Source organism: Macrotis lagotis, chromosome 8, assembly GCF_037893015.1.
Source record: "Macrotis lagotis isolate mMagLag1 chromosome 8, bilby.v1.9.chrom.fasta, whole genome shotgun sequence".
NCBI classification, from domain to species: Eukaryota; Metazoa; Chordata; class Mammalia; order Peramelemorphia; family Peramelidae; genus Macrotis; species Macrotis lagotis.
The window spans coordinates 53,655,486-53,679,367 of NC_133665.1; the positions used below are offsets into that span (position 1 = coordinate 53,655,486).

Here is a 23,882-nt window from a genome sequence, read left to right on the forward strand (position 1 = left end):
GAGAACATTGTATCTAATGGAATGAACTTTAGCCATGGTGGACAAGCGCGGAACAGTCCTTCCGTTCACTGTGCCTAGGTCCCATCATCCTTGGCCTGTATTTATAGAAGGGCCCATAAAGGAGCTTTTATGAGACCCCCTGAGAGAACTGGTGTTCGGAGAGTTCCCCCCGTTAGTCATGGCCCGAAGGACCCCCCGCGTGAGGCCGTGGCGGGGCGGGGGCTGGGAAGCCTGGCAGGCAGCGCCAGGGACCGAGGCACTCAACTTCCACAAGGCTGGAGAAGGGCACCGATCTGAGCCATGGAGGGCGCCTGCGGGGGGAGGCGGGAAAGATGGAAACCAGGCGGCCCCAGGCCGAGGAAGAACCGGCTCCGGAGCAGCGCGTGTGTAGAGGGGCCGGATGTCCGGGGCCAAGGGGCGGAGGCGGGAGGGGGCGGGGCAAGGGGCGCGCGGGGCGGGCCGCCGGCTCGACGGGCGTTGGCTGCCCGAGCTCCCGGGAGGCGGGCTTGCTCCGAGGGCTCGCGACGGCATTGGCCGGCTCCGGACGAGCCCCCGGTGCGGCCCCAGGCTCCGCCCCCGCTCCGCCGTTCCGGCGCGCTTCCGCCGCCCGCGCCGTGCTCGCTGTCAGGACAGGTCGGGACCGGCTCAGCCCCTGGTGAGGAGCCCGGATCCTGGGAGGCGACCTTTCCCGTGGAGGGGGGAGGGGCCGGAAGTGAGGGGTGGGCGGGGCGGAAGTGAAGGGAAAGGAGACACGGCCCTGAGGAGGGGAACGCGAGGGTGCGCCTGTGGGCGGGGCGCGCCGTAGGAGACACCCCCCGGGCAGGCGGGCCAGGTTTTGGGGCGCAAGGAGGCGGGTGACGGGAGCAGTCGGGGTGTGCGTGTGTGTGTGGCCGTGGAAGTGTGAGGACATCGCGTTTTGGCACCCCGATCCCACAGTGCCACCAGCCCCCGCGCCCTCGGTTTTAGGACGGGGGGCCCACGGAGATGGCCTCCGAGGCGATCTCACAGCGCGTTCATCCTGCCGCTGCGGAGATCGAGGCCCAGGGAGGCCCCTGCCAACGGGGCAGCTTTGCCAGATCTTGCTATGGAACTTTCTGCTGGCCTTAGAACAAAAGTCCTAAAGAGATGGAAATGGCTCCTCGTCACCCGCTTTAAGCCTTGGGTGACTTGCTTAGGCCTCCCATTGTGAATGCAAAGTCAAAAGGATACTCACCTTCCTCACAGTTATCGGATAAATTGTACCAGGTCCCGGGCCCCGCATTCTTCCAAACCTTTTCTGTCATTGAAATAGCTCTTGTCATTCCACGACAAATCCCAAGAAACCCTCTTAGACACATCTGAAGATTTTTCAAGGCAATTGGGTGAAGTGGCTTGCCCAAGGCCACACGGCTAGGTAATTATTAAGTGTCTGAGGTTGGATTTGAACCCAGGTCCTCCCGACTCCAAGGCTGGTGCTCTATCCACTGTACCACCTAGCTGCCCCCTATTTTAGGAAGTTTTAATCCTTTTTGTGTCATACAGCTTTGTTATCTTGGTGAAGAGGTGAAGCCTCTGGACCCCTTTTCAGAATCGTGTTGTTGTATTTTTAAAATTCCTAATGAAAAGAAATTCTAAATTTCAGTTAAAGGTTATAGAAAATAAAAATGCACCCCCCCCATTCAAATTCACAGAGTTCCTAAAATCTCTCCATGAACTTTTAAGGAGTCTGTGAACCTTAACTTAATCATTTCTCCTCTAAACTCATCTTTGTAAAGCAGAGATATGACATCACTCTTCTAGTAAAAACCTTCAGGCTCTCCCCAGGGCCTGCAATAATGTCTTGTGTTCTCCACAAGCTAGATTTTCAGCTGTACTATTCTCATGAATGTTCTTTTTCTTTTTCCTTGTGGTATAGTAGAGAAGGCAATGAATTTATAATCAGAGGCTCAATGTATGCTATTTCTTACCTGCTTGATCCTTCATCCTTTGAAGGCTCAGTTTTTTCCTCTGTAAACTGAGGATGATAATACCTGTACTACCCAACTCACAGGGTTTTGAGAGGAGCAAATGAGATGCCTTATTTCAAAATTCTTAAAAATGTAAATTGTTGTTATGTTTCAGCTAAACTGGATTACTTGCTTTTCCTCCAAAATATCTTTAGGACTTCCTCTCATCAATCAGTCAAAAGCTTTTATTAAGTGCCTACTGGGGCACTGTGTGTGCATGTGTGAAAACATGTACATATAATTATGGGGGCAGCTAGGTGGCACAGTGGATAGAGCACCAGCCCTGGAGTCAGAAGTATCTGAGTTCAAATCCGGCCTCAGACACTTAATAATTCCCTAGCTGTGTGGCCTTGGGCAAACCACTTAACCCCATTGCCTTGCAAAAAAAAAAAACAAAACCCCAAAAATCATACACATAATTATGTTTAAAATGTATATAAAGTAAGTGCAAGTTAATTTCATGGGGAAGGTGCTAGCACCTGGATTGCAATCAAGAAAACCTTTTAGGAGGTGGTCATTGAGCTGAACTTTGAAGGAAGTTTATACTGTGTTTCCTCAGCTCTCCTCCTATCTCTTCCTGTTAAGAACTTAGCTATTCTTCAAGGGCCAGCCTCAGTGTCATCTCCTTCTCTATCTAGAAATCAGTTTATTTAATTCAGGAAGCATTTATTAAGTCCTGACTATACAGTCAGTGAATAAACATTGATTAAGCACCTCTTATATGCTAGACACAGTGCTAGACACTGGGGATACAGAGCAAAACACAACTTGCCCTCTGAACTCATAGTCTAATGGGAGAGACACTATGCGAGCAATCATGAACAGGAGAGAGTCAACCAAAGTAAGGCACTGGCATGAAAGGGGATCTAGAAAGACTTTTTCTAGAAAGGATGATTTTAGTTGTGCTTTGAAGGAAGCCAGAGGAGTTAGGAGATGGAAATAAAGGCATGAGAGATTGACATTCAAATGATATAGAGTCCATATATGGAGGTAAAGAGTCCCTGGATCACAGAGTATATGGATGGGGGAATAAAGTATAAAAAAACTGGAAAGGTAAGAGGGAGCCAGGGCTTTGACTTCCAGATGGATTATATATTTGATTCTTGAGGTAATAAGGAGCCTCTGGAGTTTATTCAATGAGGAGGCTTGTTTAAGGAAGATCAATTTGACAGCTGAGCAAAGAGAAGACTAGAGTGGGAGAGACTTGTTGCAAGGAGACCAAGTCACCAGGCTTTTGCATTGTCCAGTTGTGGGGTAATGAAATGGTGGTAGAATCACAGGGGAGAATAATGTATGTACAAGAAATGTTATGAAGGCAAAGTTGATAGGCCTTGGCAAAAGATTGGTTTTAGAGTGTGAAGGAGAATGAGTAGTTGGGGAAATACCTATGTTGAGAACCTGATGACTTGGGGGATGGTGGTACCCTTGAGAGTAATAGGAGAGTTAGGAAGAGAGAAGTTAGGAGGAAAGATAATGAATCAGTTCTGAATGTGTTGAATTTAAAATGTCTATTAGATACATAATTTAAGGTGTTTAAAAGGCAATTGGAATTGTAATACTGGAAGTTAAGGGTGGACAATTAGATCTGGGAGTCATCAGAAAAGAGATGATGATTGAATTAATAGAACTGATGAGATCACTAAGTGAAACTGTAAAGATAGAGAAAAGAAATAGGTCCAGGACAGAGTCTTGGGGGACATCTGTGGTTAGTAAGTTGGATGAAGATCCATGAAAGGAGACTGAGGAGAGATCTAAGAGGAAAGAGAAGCAGGAGAGTGCAGTCACAAGAACTTAGAAGAGGGTATCAAGGAGAAAAGGAGAGGGTGATCAACAATGTCAAAGACTGCAGAGAATTTAAAAAAGATGAGTATTAAGAAAAGGCTGGGACAGCTAGGTAGAGCAAAGGAGAAAGAGAGCTAACCTTAGAGTTAGGGGGAACTGAGTTCACTTCTGGCTTCAGATTCTTAAAACTTTGGTAATCATAAGCCTGTCCACAGTTGCTTCCAAAAATAAAAAAGGGCCAAAATATTTGTTAATAAAGAGATCTTTAGTAACTTTTGGAGAAAGTTTCATTTTAATGATGAGATTTCAAGTCAATCTAGGGAGAGTTAAGACAGCTTTCTTGAGTAGAGATATGTGATGACAACTACAGTTAGCCTGGATGGAAATGTCAAGTGAGGGTCTTTTTAAAACTAGGGAGACATAGACATGTGTCTAAGCAATAAGGAAACAACTAGTGGATAGGGAGAGTTTGAAGATTAATGAGAGGGCAGGGATGATGATAGAAGGGACAGTCTTTTTTTTTTCAATTGATACTTTAGGGCAGCTAGGTGGCCAAGTGGATAAAGCATCGGCCCTGGAGTCAGGAGTACCTGGGTTCAAATCTGATCTCAGACACTTAATAATTACCTAGCTGTGTGGCCTTGGGCAAGCCACTTAACCCCATTTGCCTTGCAAAAACAAAAAAAATAGTCAATTGATATTTTATTTTTCCATTTACATGTTATAAAAGTTTTTCAATACTCATCCATATATAGATGCATATTTTAAAATTACATAATTTCCTTCCCTCCTCTCTTCTCACCCCCCTCTTCTCAGCAGTGAACAGTCAGGTGAATATTGTACATACATATTTGTGTTAAACATGTTTATAGATTAGTCATTTTTGGTATGAGGAATTAGGATTAAGGGAAAAGAAAGAAAACCATGTGATAGGAAAGAAATATTTAAGAGAAATTTAAAAAATGAATCTAGTGTTCATTCATATTCTGAAGGGATTTTGTTTTGTTTTGTTTTTCTTTGCAAGGCAAATGGGGTTAAGTGGCTTGCCCAAGGCCACGCAACTAGGTAATTATTAAGTGTCTGAGGTCAGATTTGAACTCAGGTCCTCCTGACTCTAGGGCTGGTGCTCTATCCACTGCGCCACCTAGCCACTCCTGTTTTATTTTTCTTCTTCTGGATGGAGACAGCATTGTCCATAGCTGGTCTCTTAGGGTTGTCTCAGCTCTCTGAACTACTGAGAGGAACTGTATCCATCAAAGCTGATCAACTCAAAATGTTGCTGCTAATGTGTTCAATATTTTCTTGGCTCTGCTCCCTTCGCTCAACATCAGATCCTGTAAATTCATTTCATACTTCTCTAGAGCTCAACCATCTATAGTTTCTTATAGAACAATAATATTCCATAACATTCTTATACTATAACTTATTCAGTCATTCCCCAATTGTTGGGCATCAAAGGGACAATCTTTTGAATAAGACAGGTTGTAATGACATCACTTACTCATTTGGAGGGGTTCTCAGAGAGAAGGAAGGACTGAAGGAGGAGACAACAGAAGACATCTGATGGGGGCAACTAGGTGGTGCAGTGGATAGAGCATGGCCCTGGAGTCAGGAGGACCTGAGTTCAAATATGACCTCAGACACTTAATTACGTAGCTGTGTGACTTTGTGTGACCTTGAGCACATCACTTAACCCCACTGCCTTGCAACCCCCCCCACCCCCAAAAAAACAGAAGACATATGAGTGATGTGAGATGAGTAGAGGACTAGAGGGACTTTTTGGCAAATGGCATCATTTAAGTACTTTGCTCTTCTCTGGAGATACAAAGACAATATGAAAAATCCCCTGCCTTCAAGGAGCTTCCATTTTAGGTTGATACAACATTCATAAAGGGAAGTTTGGTATGAGATAATTTGAGGAGAAAGGGAACACTAAAGCTAGGGGAATCAGGAAAACCTTCTGGTAGAGTGTGTTGCTTGGTTGAATCCTGAAGGAAAGTAAGGTGAGGAGGGAGATAATGCAGACTTGAAGGAACGCCAAGTAGATTTGTTTGACTGGATGGAATAGTTGAGTATGAAAGGGGGGTTATAAGAAATAATTCTGCAATGGGAGACTCTGAAGGGATTTAAATACCAAACCAAGGAACTATTATTATCATAGAAGCAATGGGAAGCCATTGAATATTCCCCAGTATGGGAAGTGACAGTGTTTTAAGAAGAAAATTTAGCTAGCTGTGTAGAACACCAATTTGAGTTAATGGAAGTAATGAGATCAGTTAGGAGGATATTGCAATAGCCAGGAAAGAGGGTCTGAATTAATGAAGAGAGTGATAGATGCAAGAGAGGAACGTGGATATGGTGGGATTAGGAAGAGAGAAGAGTCAAGGATGACTCCAAGATGGAGAACAGAGTGATGGTGGTTCCCTCCACAGAAATAGGGAAGTTTGGAGGAGGCCTGATAGATTTTGGGGGTAGGGGAAGGCAGTAGTGTCCACTATTTGTGAGGCACTATGTTCTAAGCATTTTTATAAATTTTGCCTCCTTTGATTCTCAAAGCAACTCTGTGATGGTGTCATTATTATCCTCAATTTACAGCTGAAGAAACTGAGGTAAACAGAAATTAAATGACGTGATCAGGGTTGTCACACACCTAGAAAGTATCTGAGACTGGACTTGAACTCAGGTCTTCTAGACTCTAGGCCCAGGATTCACCGTGCCACCTAGATGGAGTTTTATTTTGTACATATTGAATTTGAGATGCTAACAAGATGTCCAGGTATAGATTTTGAAGAGATAGTTATCCACAAGTGAAATTCAGGAGAGAAATTAGGACAGGGAATATATAGATTTGGTAGGTATTGGGGATTACAATATTACCAGATTGGAAGTAAGAGGGAATTTAGAAATTATACTCTCTGCCCTTCTCCCCTCCATTTTACAGATGAAGAAATTGAGACTTAGAGTGGATAAGTGACTTGAAGTGATTCTTTCTCCTCTGCATTCCTCTGGGATTTAGGTAGTAGCACTCATAAAACTCTTATCATGTCCTGCCTTGTACTGTACTTAACTGTAGATATTCTCATTACACAAATATAAGTTTCCCAAGGGCAGGGAGGTTTGTCATCCATTTTTTTCTCCCTTGCTTAGAATTGTTCACATTGATCCTTCTTTCAGTAGATACCCAAGAAATGATTGTTAACTGACAGATTGAAAAGTTTCATTTTTCCATAACTCTCATGTAGAGCCTGAAACTGAATGGACTATGAAGGTCAAGGTCATTTCAGTCTTGGAGGACAACTACATGTATTTGGTCATTGAAGAGAATACCAGAGAAGCTATTGTAATAGATGCAACAGTTCCCAAAAGGGTAAGTATGAGTTTGGGAACTTTCCCTTTGTGGGCCTTAGTCACCTCTTAAGGGCCATCTATTCCCAAGAGGTTAAATTACTGGGCTTTGACTAGTGAGTTATCAGCACTCGAATCAGTGTTTTTCAGTTTTTCTATGATAACTTTTATTTTTTATTTTTTGATAACTTTTAAATGATTAAAGAATTAAAATGAATGAAGTTGAACAAGAGTTAATTTTTTTTCAGGTTTTTGCAAGGCAAACGGGGTTAAGTGGCTTGCCCAAGGCCACACAGCTAGGTAATTATTAAGTGTCTGAAACCGGATTTGAACCCAGGTACTCCTGACTCCAAGGCTGGTGCTTTATCTACTATGTCACCTAGCTGCCCCCTAGAGTTAAATTTAAAAGTAAAAATTCTGAGAGATCTTTTTGGAAACCTATTTCTTATTCAGGTGATTGGGATAAAAGAGACTGAGTAGTTGGCAATAGCCTACAAGACTATTGTAGGTTTGGTCATAGCAATAATGGAAAATGACATATGAATTAAAGGAATAGATTTATTGGGTTCCAGGCTCTGTCACTAATGATGTGGGATCATTAGTAAATCTCTTCATTTTTCTAAGTTTATTTCCCTATTTTTAAAGCAAATGGGTTTACCAGATGATCTTTAAGGTCATTCTCTATGACCAAAGTTTCTGTGGTAAGGAAAAAAGGAGAAGTTACAAGGCTGAGAATGGGTCAGTTTGTTGCTTCTGATTCTTCTCTTGATAATTACACTTCCCTGGTCCTCCATGTTGATCACTCTCAAAGCCCTAAATAGACACAACTAATGGCCTCCAGAAGCCATGTCCTTTAAGGATTTTAAACATGAGCTACATCTTTAAGTCTGAGATTGAGATTATGGAATTTCTTACACACCTGAGGGAGCAGTCAGAGATCCTCACACCACTGTGGCTATTTTGGAGATGCTCTCAAATTTTACCCATGTATCCTCTACAACAAAAAGATGGTTGGATCAGTTAACAAACTGTCCCCATTGGAGTGAGATTTCTTGATGTGTTTTTTTTTTAGAGATTTGAAATCGTCTTGGGATGGGCTGTGCATTCTCCAAGAAGGCATTTGGCATTGTCTGCTTGCAACTGCTTTTCTCTTCTGATTAGACTTAGTTGGCATAATGCCTATGAATGGCTCTTCCTCTTTTTCTGTATTGTGTCCTGTAGTTCCTGAATGCTACTGACCTGATGTTTATGAGTCAGTGAGAGGGTAATTGAGAAACAATGACAAAAGGCAGAGATTCAAGAAGACATGTCAGTACAAAACAATCTTAAAGAGGAACAAGTGCAAAAAAGATGTCAGCTGACTGTAGGAGCAGAAGCAGAACACTTGGAAATGGGTCCAAGCTAGAACTTAGGTCATTCTGGACCTGAGTCTGAGTCTGGAAAAAGAGGCTGAGAGTGCTAACCCAGTGCCTACTGTCCAAGTTCACTACTTCTGACCCCTTTCAAAAAACTAGAACAATCTCCAGTGCAAGCCTAGAAGCTTTTGTTGGCATGCTGCCCACTTATGGGAACCTAATATTATTTAAACTTTCTATCAAAACCATTTATTATATTGACCCTTTCTTACTTTCCTCTTAGGTTCATAATGTTATGTACCTCTGTCCCAAGTCTGCTTCAGGGAGCAACTCATTATTCTACATTATTTTATCTTGCCTTTTGATCCTCCCAAAATCCAACTTCAGTTATACTTGTGCTGAGGGGAAGGATGTGTTTGTGTTTGTGTGTGTGTGTGTGTGTGTGTGTGTGTGTGTGTGTGTCTGTCTGTCTGTGTCTCTGTGTGTCTGTCTATGTCTCTGTGTCTGTCTATGTGTGTATTGCCCCCATTACTACTATGCAAGGGTTTGATAGATTTAGGTAACTTCTGGGATAAACTATTTGATTGTAGAAGATAAAGCCCTGACATGTTCAAAGGCATTATTTTTCCTTCAGTCACCTCCCTTAAATGAAACAGAAGCTTCAAGGTTGTTTGGGGGATGGACTGTGCTTTCTCTAAGGAGTGCTTGTTATTTGCCTAGCAACCCTCCTCTTCTGACTAGACTTACTTGGGATAGTGCCTGCTGTTATTCTCTATCTAGTTTTAGGTTTGATTGGTCTTTGCTGCTACACTAAGAAGCTTGAGACTGTTATATTTTATCTGAACCTAAACGAAAATCATGTGCAGAGGCTCAGAGGGTGGAATCAATGAGCTCAAGAAGTCTCTGGGCAGTGGAAAGAGCAAGAAATCTATCTCTGATTCACAGCTCTGCCCCTTACTAGCCAGGTGACATTCCAGAAGTCATTTAACCCTTTCAGGCCTCAGTTTCCTCCTCTGTAAAATAGGGATATTGAATTAATTAATCCCCAAGGTTCTTTTCAGTTTGAATATTCTGTGATTAAGATTGTGATTCTCTTTTTTTTAGTTTTTTTTCAAGGCAATGGGATTAAGTGGCTTGCCCAAGGCCACACAGCTAAAATTGTGATTCTTGAGGAGGATTATGCTTCATGATGACAAAGTCCATTTGGGCTGATGGGTTGTTAATTTCTGCAGACAAGAATGTATCAGTGCTGGTCCTAGATCTCATTTCCCCCAGGTGCCAAAAGATTCTTTGTCAGGGTTCTTTGGGAGAAGGCATCTGGGAAATTCCTTAACCTCACCTCACCAGCTGTTGTCTACTAACCTGACCATAGAAGGATAAGATCTATAGGCTGCCCTGATTTAGGGTCAACCCTTTGCTCTTTATGACTTGGAGCACGCTGATTTAATTATATATAAATATGGTTCCTTCCTGCTCAGCCCTCTAGCCATAAGCCTTGCCTCTGTTACTCCCTCAATTCTGTCACGTCTTGCTGATGAGTATGGCGCTGGGCAGTGTTCCAGAGGAAGCCCATTCTTTCTTAGAAACCCCTCGCTTCCCTTTCAGCTGCTGGAAATTGTCAAGAAGGAGGGAGTGAAGCTGACTACTGTCCTGACCACTCACCATCACTGGTAAGTCATTCTCCTTTGTTGAAAGATCCTTCCTTCCCTGAATCTCCTAGTCCAAGACTCTTCAACAAGACCTAGGCCCATTAAGGGGCAACTCGGAGTCAGGAAGACCTGAGTTTAAATGTGAATGTGTGACCTGGGAAGGTACTTTAATCTTTATTTGCCTTGGTTTCCTCAGTTGTAGAATGGAAATAATAATGGCTCCTTCCTCCCAGGGTTATTTGTATAAGTGCCAGGGCCTGGCACAGAGGACCTCCTTAATAAATGCTTGTTTCCTTCCTTTCTATGGATGACATTGTCCATAACAGATCTCCCAGGGTTGTCCTAGTTCTCTGAATTGCTGAGAGGAGCTGCATCCATCATAATTGGTTAATTCACAATATTGTTAACGTGTACAATGTTCTCTTGGTTGTGGGAGCCCCATCATTAAAATGGGAATAACATTTACATGGCTAACTTCATAGGATTGTTATAAGAATAGCATTCTATGAATCTAAGAGGGCTATGTAGTGCCATTTAGCACTATTATTGGTTACAAAATCACCATGTCTGGAAGCAAATATTGCAGTTAACTGCACTGCCCTGCTAATCCAGTTTAATCCAAGATCACAGTTTGGACTCAAGGATGAGATGAAGTGAGTTCTTGAAAAAATGGTGATTCCAGTGGACCCATAACTGGTTACATAATTGTGTCCTAGTCACAAAATCAGAGTGTACTTGCAATGAATCATGTACTTGCATGAATCATGTTTAAGTATTGCCCATACCTAATTTTAGGAGTTTGAATAACTGGAGCTTTGACTTGGTTTGTTGTCCAGACACAAAAAGCCTAACAATGGAGAATGGAACTATACCAGTAATTCAGAACCCTCATTTGAGTTCAAATCACAAAATCTCACAGAAGTCCAGGCATAAGGAATAGACTACTTTTTTGGGAAGCTTGATGATGGAGAGAAAAATGGAAAGAAAGAGAGAACCAGAAAATGTCCAGATAATTGAAGTGTTACTCATTATTGTTTTATTATCGATACCAAAGTTTATGTGTCAAGTTCTTCCTCCCTATGTCCAAGTAGTCTAGGATATATATACATCATTGACACTGTTGCTTCTGTTTTGCCCCAGTTAATCTCACCTAAATGACATGTATCATATTCTTTCCTCTTACTATTGAATTTTCTCTCCTAAGCACCTTTAAATATAAATTTCCTTTTGTCCTCTTTTTTCATTGTTTATGCCTTTTAAATAAAGTTTACCCACTGAGAGATGTATTCTAAAAAGATACCAATCTCAGTGATTTCTTTGATGTTATTTCTCCTCCCCTTTTCCTTTAGATCATCTATTCATTATTTGATATTTATACTTTTCACATCCATAGTTTGTCTCATCTTCCCCCACCCACACCCTCAGTTCTCCTACACCTCCTTTTACCTGTTTCCTTTTGATTCTAGATCCTTTCTCTCATGAATATTATTGTAACTATATTTTCTCATTCTTGCTCAGGGGAAGAATTATTAAATTGCCATAGATTCATAGAACCTCAAAACTGGAAGAGGCCTCAGAGAGGTCCCTGTCTAAGTTGGAATGCTATGGTACATGGTACAAATGGTCGAATGACTCCAATTTTCTTGTTCTCATGGAAGTTCTCATGGTGAAGAGAATGAAGAGTGGATTCCGAAGTGCTAAAAAAGGACCTCTTAAAGAGGAAGTAGATTTATTCTAGGTAACTTTAGAGGGCAGGACTAGGAACTAAGAGTGGAAGTTATGGGGAGATGAAAGAAAATGGAAAGGATCTCCTTTGGAGATAGTGAAATCTCACAGGAAGGAATTTTCAAAAAAGGCCAAGGGACCCTCTGGTAGGAATGCTGCCAGATTCTAGGACTCTTTCACCCTTGGCAAAAAAACCCCAAAGAATAGCATCCAGCTCTCTTTAATGCTGTTGACCCTGTGTGGCCCCTTGCTTTCCTGAATAAAGTGAAGACAGGTTCAAGGAAATTAAAGTCCTGGGTTAGGACATCTTTATTCCCCCCCCCCCCAGGTAATTGTTTTTCTTTTAAAAAAATTAATTATTTTTCAAATTATATGTAAAGATAATTTTTAACATTCATTTTTTAATTTAAATTTTTTCCAATTTTATATAAAGATTATTCAACATTCTTTTTTTGTAAGACTTTGTGAGTTCCACATTTTTTTCCCTTCCTCTTCCCCATGACATTGAGTAATCTGATACGGGTTATACATATACAATCAAGTCACCTGTATTCCCCTTGATTTATTTTGAGGTTATGGGAAACTCCTTTGTAGTATTTTCTTTTTTTCCCCCTTGATTGTTAATTAGAAAAAGGAAACTCTAGTTTGAGAGTACCAAAATTTGCCTGTCATGGCAGTGAGGGGGCTTCTGTACTGGTCATAGAAATGTAAAAGAGCTCCCAAATAACCAAATCCTGTAACATCTGTCTGAGTATCTTTTGAAAAATGGATACAATTCTCTTCTGGATCCATAGGCATCTAGCTATCATTAGTGTGATAGTGAATTCACCTAGCTTAGAGAGAATCAGGATGTGCCAGTCTGAATCTGAGAAACTTTACTTAAGAATTTGGTTAGAAAACCAAGGTGATACTGTATCAGTAATGAAACCCAACAAAAATCATATGATGCAGAAAAAACTTTTATTTAATTATTTCTGGCTAGCAGTGGGGTTAAGTGACTTGCCCAAGGTCATACAGGTAAGTAATTATGAGGCCATATTTGAACTCAGGTCCTCCTGACTCTGGGGCTGGTGCTCTATCCACTGTACCACCCAGCTGCTTCCAGAAAAAAACTTTTAACAAAATATAACACTCATTCTTTTGGGGATTTTTTGCACTTTATTTTATTTTATTTTTTCAATTACATGCAAAGGTATTTTTCAACATTTATTCATTTGAAAATTTATGAGATCTACATTTTTCTACCCCCCTCCCCTCCTACCCCCCTCCCTATGGCAGCAGACAATCTGGAAAAAGTTGTACATATGCAACTGTATAACACTCATTCTTTTAGAAAACTCTAGGAAAGCATAAGAATAAATGGAACCTTTCTTAAAATTTTAAGTATTATCTATCTAAATCCAAGAGCAAGCATTATCTGTAATGAAGATTAACTAGAAACATTCCCAGTAAGTTCAGGGGTGAAAGAAAAATTTCCATTATACCCACTGTTATTCAATATCACATGAGAAATCCTGGCTATAGTAATAAAAAAAGAAAAAGGAATTGAGGAAATACAAGTACGCAATGAGGAAATAAAGATTTCACTTTTTGAAGATGATATATGGCATATTTGGAGAACCCTAAAGAATCAACTGAAAAAGTAGGTAAAACAAATAGCAACTTTTTTTAAAGAAAGATTTTATTTATTTTGAGCTGAGTTCAATTTTTCCCCATTCTTGCTTCTCTCCCCCCACCCCCCCCACGGAAGGCAGTCTGTTAGTCTTTACATTGTTTCCATGGTATACATTGATTTCAGTTGAATGTGATGAGAGAGAAATCATATCCTTAAGGAAGAAAAATAAAGTGTAAGAGATAGCAAAATTACATAATAAGATGATTTTTTTTTCTAAATTGAAGGTAATAGTCTTTTGATCTTTGTTCAAACTCCACGATTCTTTCTCTGGATATAGATCCTATTCTCCATTGCAGACAGCCTAAAATTGTCCCTGGTTGTTGCACTGATGGAATGAGCAAGTCCTTCAAGGTTGATCATCGCCCTCATGTTGCTGTTAGGGTGTACAGTGGTTTTTCTGGTTCTGCTCATCTCATTCAGCATCAGTTCATGCAAATACCTCCAGGTTTCCCTGATTTCCCATCCCTCCTGGTTTCTAATAGAAAATAGTGTTCCATGACATACATATTCCACAGTTTGCTAAGCCATTCCCCAATTGAAGGACCTTCACTTAATTTCCAATTCTTTACCATCACAAACAGGGCTGCTATGAATATTTTTGTACAAGTGATGTTTTTACCCTTTTTCATCATCTCTTCAGGGTATAGACCCAGTAGTGGTATTGCTAGATCAAAGGGTATGCACATTTTTGTTGCCCTTTGAGCATAATTCCAAATTACTCTCTAGAAAGGTTGGAGGAGTTCACAGCTCTACCAACAATGTATTAGTATCCCAGGTTTCCTGCATCCTTTCCAACATTGATCATTGTCCTTTCTGGTCATATTGGCCAGTCTGAGAGGTGTGAGGTGGTACCTCAGAGATGCTTTAATTTGCATTTCTCTAATAAGTAATGATTTAGAGCGATTTTTCATATGACTATGGATCACTTTGATTTCCTCAGCTGTAAATTGCCTTTGCATATCTTTTGACCATTTGTCAATTAGGGAATGGTTTGTTTTTTTGAAAATTTGACTCAGTTCTCTATATTTTAGAAATGAATCCTTTGTCAGAAATACTAGTAAAAATTGTTTCCCAATTTACTACAACAAATAGCAACTTTTAACAATTGCAGGATATAAAATAAATGCTCATAAGTTATCAGTATTTTAATATATTGCCAACAAAACCTAACAGGAAGAGATAGAAGGAGAAATTCCATTTAAAATAACTAAAGACATTTTAAATATATAGGAGTCAACCTGCCCAGAAAGATAAACCCTGGCATTAAATGAACACAATCATAGAATATTTTTTCACACAGACGCAGATCTAAGCAATTGGAGAATACTTATTGTTCATAGGCAGGCTAAGTCAATATAATAAAAATGACAATTCTTCCTAAATTAATTTACTTATTCAACACTATATCAAACTTATTATTTTATAGAGTTAGAAAAAACATAACAACTCATCTAGAAGAACAAAAGGTCGAAATTATCAAGGGAATCAATTAAAAAATGTGAAGAAAAGCAGCTTAACACTACTTGGTTTTAAATTTTATTACAAAGTGGTAGTCATCAAGGCAATCTGGTATTGGTTAAGGAATAGTGTGGCGGATCAGTGGAATAGATTAGGTACATAATACATAGTGGCAAATTACCATACTAATCTAATTTTTGACAATCTCAAAGGTCCAAGCCTTTGGGGCAAGAATTCACCATTTGACCGAAATTCCTGGAGGAACTGGAGAGCAGTTTGTCAAAGTAGGCATAGAATAACATCTCACACAGAATATTAAGATAAGGTCAAAAAGGATACATAATTTATACCTAAAGGGTGAGGAAGTTGTGATATATATATTATTATGATATAAAAATGATGAGTAGAATGGTTTTGAAAAAATATGGGATGATTTATATGAATACAAAATGTGCCGAATAGGAAAACATCAAACACAGTCATATCAATATTGTAACATATTCAAGTGGGAAAGTTTTAGCTCCTCTGATCAGTACAGTAATCCAAGACAATTCCAAAGGACCTATGATGGAAAATGGTAATTTACTTCCAAGGAGAGAGTTGATGATCTCTTGAGTATGGATTGAAACATAATTTTTTTACTTTATATTTCTTGCTTTTTATTTTTTAAATTGTTTTTTGTTCTTTGAAACATGGTTAATGTGAAAATATTTTGTTTGACTTCATAAGCATAATTGATATATTGATTATCTTCTCAATGGATGGAGGAAGTTTGGGAGATAGAGAATATGAAAATCAAAAATTTTAAAACATGTAAATATATATGCATGTATAATACATACATATTTAAAGAAAGCTAAGGTTTTCTGTAATTTGGGATGTGGTAGATTTCTATGTGTAGATAAATAATTAGTAGATGTAGTTTGAGATTACTCTCCAACATATTAGTTATGTGACCTACTGTCCAGGACAGTAAAGTAGAAAGAACTCAAGATTTGCAGTGAGAGTTTGGTTTGACTCCAGTTCTGCCATTTACTATTAATGTCCTTGCTCATGTCACTTTACTTCATTGAGGCTTTGTTTTCTCATCTATAAAATGATGAAGCTGGATTAGATGACCTGTAAGGAACCTTCATCTCTAAGTATGGAATCCTAAGTAATTTTTCTCTTGTAATCTCAGTTTCCCCAAATGTCAAATGAGGCCGACAGCATTCGTATTACTTGTCTACAGGAGTATTCTGAAGAAAGAATTTTGTTGAACCAAAGAACACTTATTGAACAATTATCTCTTTTCCTTTGTTAAAAATCAAACCAACCCCTCCCCCAACCTTAGAAACTTATTCTTATGGTATGAAGGGTCTATTGATGTGTGTACATAAGAAAGAAGAAATCAGGAGGGTTAGCAATGATAGATCGGGATTGGGTATATATCTGAATGCATGGAATTCAGAGGAAGTTCAGTGTCCCTCCTGGCTAAAGTTGTGAATTCGAGGATCAGTGTAGAAAATGGTGGAAGGTGAAGGCCTTGAAATCAAAGCCACAGGATCTCCAGCTTGGTGGCAAATGGAGGAACTAATATACCAGGCATCTCGTGAAGGATAAGTGAATCCAAGTTGTAGAATGGGATCCTTTCTTTACATGTATGTGGTGGCTCCCTGGGAGCATCTTTCTAGGGGTCCTGAAACAGACTTAAGGAAAAAAATGGCAGAATGTAGGTTGGGGAAATCCCATGTGTCAAAGCATCATAGTTTCTCATAATTGCATTATTTTATAATACAATTTTTCTTTCTGCATCATACAGTCCCACAATCTGGAAAATATGCATAAGTTTTTTGACCTTTCATATCAGAGAAGAAATTTGAATTATTATTGTATTAAAATGTTGATATTATACTAAACTAAACATATTTTATGTATTTCTGAGTTTCTAACCTTTTTCTGTGTTGTCTATTGACTTCCACTATTGTTGCAGCTCCTGCAAAATTCCTCCAAAATTCTCATTAGATTTCTTATATTGAACCTTGATATATTGAACTGCCTTGAGGAAGTCTCGATGTGAAAGGGATATATAACTAGTTTGAAGGAACTCTTAGAATCTGTGCAAGGAAATTTTTCACTTCTGATAAGTAGCATTCAACATCTCTTTGAAAAACTCTCCAGTGATATGAAAGCCACTCTTCTGAGGCAGTTCGTTCCACTGTTGGACATCTCTAATGAGAGGAAGTCACTTCTACCCATTGCTTCTTACTCTATTTTCTAGGATCAAGGCTCCCACTTGGGTTTTTGGAGTTGGGGGAAAGAAGATGGGATGCAGAGAACTGGCTTTTCAAGGGTTTTTGAAATCTTCCTGTCTATACAGGGATCATTCCAGGGGCAATGAGGAGCTGGTGCAGCTGTGTCCAGGGCTTCGGGTGTATGGTGCTGATGAGCGCATTAGTGCCTTGACACACAAGTTGAGTCACAATGAGGAGCTCAAGGTACTGTGGCTGCCTGGGGGACAGGGCAGAGTTAGCTATTCCCTTCCCTCCTTGACTTTCCTTTCCTCCTTTCGGATGTCCTGTGCCTCCAGTGTGCCACCTTGCCTTTCCCCCATTGAACAGGTTTAATTAGGCTGTTGGACTGGAAGCAGGGACCAAGAGTTATCAGGCACATGGCAGGCCCCTCAGCAGTGCTATTTCTGGGGAGGAGGTGGAGGGAGGTCCAGATCCTCTGTCTAGAAGGCTCATTTTGTGGGGAGATAGGATTTACACATGGAAACAGAAAGGCATGATGCATATTAAGTGTAACCAAGTTGCCCAAGGGCATGGGGAGGTACAGAGTAAGGGCACTAAGATTGGATGCCAGAAACTCTGTGGTCTTGCTCCTGTTTTCTTATGTGACCTTGAGTAAACTCAGTGGATTCTCTGTTCTTTAGTGATTCTATCTGACCTTTGTGGAGAACCACATGGCAACAAAAGTGAGTCTACCAATGGTTCAAGATGCTGGGTGGTTTCCAAGGAGCTGAGATAAGCTTTGACCAGGAGGGGGCATCACTGAGTCTTGTAATGAGATGGTGAAATCTCATTATTAAAGAGGACTCAAATCTCAGGATAGAAGCAGGTTTTAAAGGATGAGGCTAGCTCTCTTTGGTCTTGTAAATAAATATTTCATTTGGAGGCAGTGTGGTGCAGTGGGAATAGAACTGATCTCAGTTCTCCTACCAATTTGAAGGGTGATCTTGAGCAAGTTGCACCTAGGAAGGCCTCATTATCTTTATCAAAACAAAGAAGTTGGACAAATTATCTCTATAATACCTTTCTACTTTGATATTCTATGTTCTAAGACCAGTCATGCCAAAGACTTCATCATTTACCCTTTTATGCAGAATGGGTTCTGGAAATTAGTGGGGAATGATACCACCAAGTCTGTTTGTTTTCAGAAACCTGCCACACAGATCCTGGATGAGAGACACACACTTTTGTCTCAGTCTTATTTCCTTTCTGCTGGGGTGTCCTCTCTCCTCTGTGTTGGAATTTGGCCCTTGCCCATCTATCTTACTTTCTACCATGAGAATGAGAAAGATACTATACCTAGAAGAAGGATATGGAATAGGGGTTATAGATACTATCTCAGGCAACTTGGGAACACACCTTGGGTCAGGGGTTAGGGATGGTGGAGTGTGATAGGGTAAAGGGAGGGAAAACTAGTAAGGCTCCAGGCAATTTCCTGGCCCTTCCCTTCCCTCTGCAGTTTGGAGCCATCTGTGTGCGATGCTTGCTCACACCTGGCCACACCTTGGGCCACATGTGTTACTTCATGTGGGAAGACAACTGTCCAGATGCTCCAGCTGTGTTCTCAGGTACCTGGAGGTGTTTCTTTGTGTTACATAGGCTTAGGAGGCAGGGTGAGCAAGATTGGGAGGGAGCACTTTGGTTTTCCTTTGGGATTGTAGTTGGAATCATTCCCTATGCATTCTCCTTTGATTAACATTATTGATTGTGTGTGTGTGTGTGTGTGTGTGTGTATGTCTAGCATGACAGTTTTGTCCACCTTCTGCCATCTGGGCTTGTGTATGACTATGTGTTCTTTTCCACTGTGTTGTGCTACTCTACATGATGTCCCTTTTTTCTGGCAACTAGAAAGAACTTTCTAACTCCTTCCCTGAACAGGAGATGCCTTGTTCATTGGTGGTTGTGGTCGACTCCTGGAGGGAACAGCAGAACAAATGTACCGGAGCCTTAATGAAACCCTGGGGACTCTACCCAAGGAAACTGTGAGCACCCATTCTTAGCCTACTTCCCTTCCTTTTTTCCCTCCAGAGACCGACTCTTCTTTCCCCTTTAGGAGGCTCTTTAGGTTGAACTGAGGATGAGTTATCTGTTATCTGTCTCCTTGGTTTTCCTGACCCTACTGACTGACAGCTTGACTGGGGTCTCATACTGTCAAGATACTCTGGGATAAGATATGAACAGAAATGTAGTACCAGTCCCAAAGAGAAAGTGAGGGGGGAGGAGAGTCAAGAATCCAAATCTGTAGACGAGCCAGTCATCTAGTTTGTAACTGTAAGGGACAGATGACTTAAGTTTTTGTTAGGCATGGCCAACAAACATGGCCCAGTAGTCTCTTGAATAGTCAGTTCTATGCCTGCTTGCAATGGGAACTTTGCCCATGGGTATCAAGGGATGCATTAAATGGCAAAAATGATGAGAATAAAATAGCTTGCATATGGGACCTTCCTGTCCAGGTATATAACCTTTCTGGAACTGATTAAAAATACACTTATTCACCATAATTGAAACAAATGGTTAATATCTATTCTTCCTTCTATCTTGAGTTGTGTCTCGGGATGCTGTTTCTTGGATAGTCAATTAGTAGTTATATACTGAGTCCTTTTTCAAAATTGGAGCAGATAACCAGCTATATTTATATATCCTATACAACTTTTGCCTTATGTTACAAATATTATGGGCCAGTCTTTTATCCTTAGTAAGATATATTTTCTGAAGCAAATCTACAGCAGTGGAAATGGACTGTCTTGTACTAACCACATTTTTTCACCTGTTTGCCCTTTTATATAGCATTTTTTTTGGTGATAGTGGGGAAGTAACAGGGAAAGTTAAGGATTAGAATCAGAATTCAGTCTGTGACTAGGAATGTCTCAGTCTGGGACCAGGATTGGAAGCCATCCTGTGATGGGGTTTAGGGGCTTGGTGTAGGTTACAGGAATAAGCTAATTGATCTAAGCTAATTGATGCTTTGCACACACACAAGTCTCCAAGACAAGAAATGTTACCTAGATCTACAAGGTTAAATCCTGGAATACTTGAGTTTTAATCTATTCTGCCACTTTGATCCTGTGTGTGTGTGTGTGTGTGTGTGTGTGTGTGTGTGTGTGTGATTTAGATCCTTGAGTTTCTTTCTTTTCTCTCTGTCTATAGTCCTACTACTTGCATCAGTTCTAGAGAGCCAGTCTAGGTGTAGAAAGAAGGAGAAATATCCAAGTTCAATGGCATAAATTGAGAGAGAGATTTTGGGGGGGTGAAGACTCATAGTTGTTGGTTCACAAAAAATTTGGGGAATCCCAACCTGTCTGCATGGATAACAGACAGATATTGGGCTGACATACCACCTTGTCCCCAGCTGAGCTTGGGGTAGTTTGGAAAATCCTACTGTTGGCTGGATGTGCCAGGACAAAACTCTAAGTATCTCTTCCTTTCCTTTTGCAGAAAGTGTTCTGTGGGCATGAGTATACTGTCAGGAATCTCAAGTTTGCTTTGAAGGTGGAGCCTGATAATGAAACTGTGAAAACAAAGTTGGCTTGGGCCAAAGTAAGTATTATGGTATTTGGTGAGACAAACTGGGGCATCCAGATTGTGTTGGGAAGAATTAAGTGAAGGCATTATATAAGCTGCTTTGAAACTAAGAATACAATGGGGAAAAATTTATTTTTTTGTAACATACCCCCTTTTAAAAATTATCCAAATTTACCAAAGTTCCTTAAAAAGGAAGCATGCTGGATGATATATTTAGGATAAGATTAAGATTAAGATATATTAAATTTCAGGCTAAAATATGTAAGGTATTTGCTTTCCAAAGATGGTAGTGACAAATTCCCTTAGGTCTTTATTTCATGAAATACTGGAAAATAAACAACAGTGTATTTCAACTCTCTCATTTCCCCTTTGTAGAATAAAGCAAAAACAACTCATATCTTAGGAACACCCCAATAAAGGATTGTTTTATCATTGCTTCCATTTTTCCTGTGTTTGATGGGATGGTTGGCTCCATTGTAATGGAGGAATAGGGTTTTATTTGATCTGGACTATAAGGAAGTCAGATATAAACCTGAGAGAAATTATGCAAAGAAATTGTCAGGACCTGCTCAGTCCATTCAATTGAGTTCTTGCTTTAATCATGCTCATTCTTCTTGGCTTGGCTGGCACTCTGACTTCTCTGTGCAATGTGTGAAGAATAGGGCATATAGTCCTGAATGTTCCTACCTTTGTATGAGCTGACACAGTAGATGTTCTCCAGTATCTCCACTACCAATCTGAATCCCTTTCAAAGTCGCAGCTTTGGTCACTGAAGTTTCCCTCCTCATGGGAGCCAACAGAATCTAATTTACCTCCCAAGCAGAAAGTCTTTTCTGGTGCCACATAGAAATACTTTCTTCACACATTGCTTATTATCTCCCAGAGGAGAAGGGAATGAGCATCAACAAGAGCTTGTTATAATAATCCCTGTTCATTGTAACTTGTTCCATTAGGGACTTTAGTAGACAATTTAATGAGCTGTTGTGGTAGAAGAAAGTAATCACTTGATGTTGAGCCTCTTTTCACTTGGCTCCATAGGTTGATCCTTGGATAGCACACACAGTTAACCCAGCAAGTCCTACTTAAAGCCAGTTTTGAACTTCATTTCTCCTGTTGACTTTTGCTTCTCCTATCCCTTGACCCTTGCTAATTCTTGTTGCTTTGTTTCCCAAAACTAGTGTGTTGAGCTAAGTTAGCCACTGAGAAGGCAGCTATATTAACCCTTATACCATACTTGACCCCTAGTATATTTCTATTATATTGCATTGGGTTTATGGCAAAATGACATTTCATAACCCTCATCTGATGTTACTTAGATGTTTACAGACACTTCTTGAACCCCTTAGACATTTTCATTGTCTTCCCCTTCTGGCATTAATATGACTATAATAGTATATGGTCATGAATTTCTTCTTTCCTCTTCTTTTAGACCTATATAGGGCTATTGTGTTGTGAAAAGAGTGGGGGTCAGGCTTATGTCCTTATGATTTCTAGCTTTTCTTTAAAGTGGGTAGCCACAAGGGGGGAAGGCAAGGGGGAATGAGGGAAACTTTGCTCTCATCAGAGGTGGCTAGGAGAGGAAACAGCATATATACTCAGTGGGGTATAGGCATTCGGAGTAAGGAGAGGGGGCGACAGGGGGAAGGGGGGGATGTGAGTGATGGAGGAGAGGATGGACCATGGGGGGAGAGTGTTCAGATATAACACATTTTCTTTTTTACTTATTGCAAGGGGCTGGGATTGGATGGCCTGTCCAGGACCACAGGGCCAGGTGGATTCTCGGCCTAAGGGGTGGTATGGGGACTTGGGGCTTCTTGGCCCCAGGGCCAGGGATCTGTCTGCTGTGCCACTCAGCTACCCTACAGCAGAATCAGAGTGAAAGGAGAGAGAAAATATAGTACATGGCAGTGGAGAAATACCAAAGGAGGGAGTTGCGATCAGCAATGGCAATGTTGGAAAAATATGGAAGTAACTTTTGCCATAGACTCATCATAAAGAATGTGATCCACGCACAACAGAGTTATTGGTGTTAGAACAAAAACTGAAGCACATTTTTTAATATTATTATTATTTTTTTGGGGGGGTGCAGGGCAAATGGGACTGGGTGGCCTGCCTGGGGCCGCATAGCAGGGTGATCCTTGGGTGTCTGAGACTGGATTGGGACCCGGGTGCTCCTGGCTCAAGGGCCAATTCTCTGTCCACCACCCAGCCACCCCTACTATTATTACTATTTTATTTTATTTTGGATCTTTTTTTTCTTTTTCTTTTTTGTTTCTGCAGGGCAGTGGGGATCGGGTGGCTTGCATGTCACACAGCTGGGTGATTGTTGGGTGTACGGGGCCGGATGTGGGCTTGGGTGCTCGTGGTTCCAGGGCTGGTGCTCCGTTCATTGCGCCACCTGGGCATACCTACAATTATTACTATTATTTTTTTAATTTTAATTTTTTTTCTCTCCCCACTACTTTATCGCTGAAGCAAGTCTATATTTATGGGGGGAGGGGGTATCTCGTTTACTCTTTTTTTTTTGCAAGGCAAATGGGGTTAAGTGGCTTGTCCAAAGCCACACAGCTAGGTAATTATTAAGTGTCTGAGACCGGATTTGAACCCAGGTACTCCTGACTCCAGGGCTGGTGCTTTATCCACTGCGCCACCTAGCCCCCCCTCGTTTATTCTTAAACAAGAATATTTTACTAATGTAAAAATAACATTAATTGTACAAAATGAGAATAAATATTAAATTTAAGAAAAATTAAAATTAAAAAAAAAAGTGGGTAGCCACTAACAGGAAAGCCAGGAAAACTAGAAAGATGAGTTGAGCATTTTTTACAAAGTACTTGCAATTTACTTTGGCTTTTTTTTGATAACAGCTGTGATATATGGCATGTGAGAAAAGTCTGTTTTTGTTCCAGGCTAGAGATGATGATGATATACCTACAGTGCCTTCGACCCTAGGAGAGGAGTTTCACTATAACCCCTTCCTGAGAGTGGTGTAAGTATCTTTCCATTAGTTGGATTTGTCTCAGGTCTGAAACATGGAACATATTTCATATGTGTACAGGCTCTCTTGTCTTCTACCCTAACCTCTTCCTCTGTCCCTGCTCCCTTCTCCTCAGCTG

At 40.6% G+C, this 23,882-nt stretch overlaps 1 protein-coding gene across 3 annotated transcripts in view; it reads left to right on the forward strand.

Annotated features, from left to right (window-relative positions):
* The first annotated feature begins 441 nt into the window (after positions 1 to 441).
* Positions 442 to 23,882, forward strand: part of HAGHL (hydroxyacylglutathione hydrolase like) — a 32,168-nt gene continuing 8,727 nt past the window's right edge. The window contains exons 1-9 of one of the 3 annotated variants that reach the window (XM_074197093.1): positions 777 to 832; positions 6,709 to 6,783; positions 7,010 to 7,134; positions 10,073 to 10,137; positions 17,334 to 17,451; positions 18,704 to 18,812; positions 19,123 to 19,226; positions 20,680 to 20,781; positions 23,676 to 23,755. In XM_074197093.1, coding sequence (XP_074053194.1) covers positions 7,030 to 7,134; positions 10,073 to 10,137; positions 17,334 to 17,451; positions 18,704 to 18,812; positions 19,123 to 19,226; positions 20,680 to 20,781; positions 23,676 to 23,755 — 683 coding nt within the window. In that variant the 5' untranslated portion in view covers positions 777 to 832; positions 6,709 to 6,783; positions 7,010 to 7,029. Of the gene's footprint in view, positions 656 to 752; positions 833 to 6,708; positions 6,784 to 7,009; positions 7,135 to 10,072; positions 10,138 to 17,333; positions 17,452 to 18,703; positions 18,813 to 19,122; positions 19,227 to 20,679; positions 20,782 to 23,675; positions 23,756 to 23,882 lie in introns of those variants that run through there. The other 2 variants (XM_074197095.1, XM_074197094.1) reach the window with 2 other exon arrangements.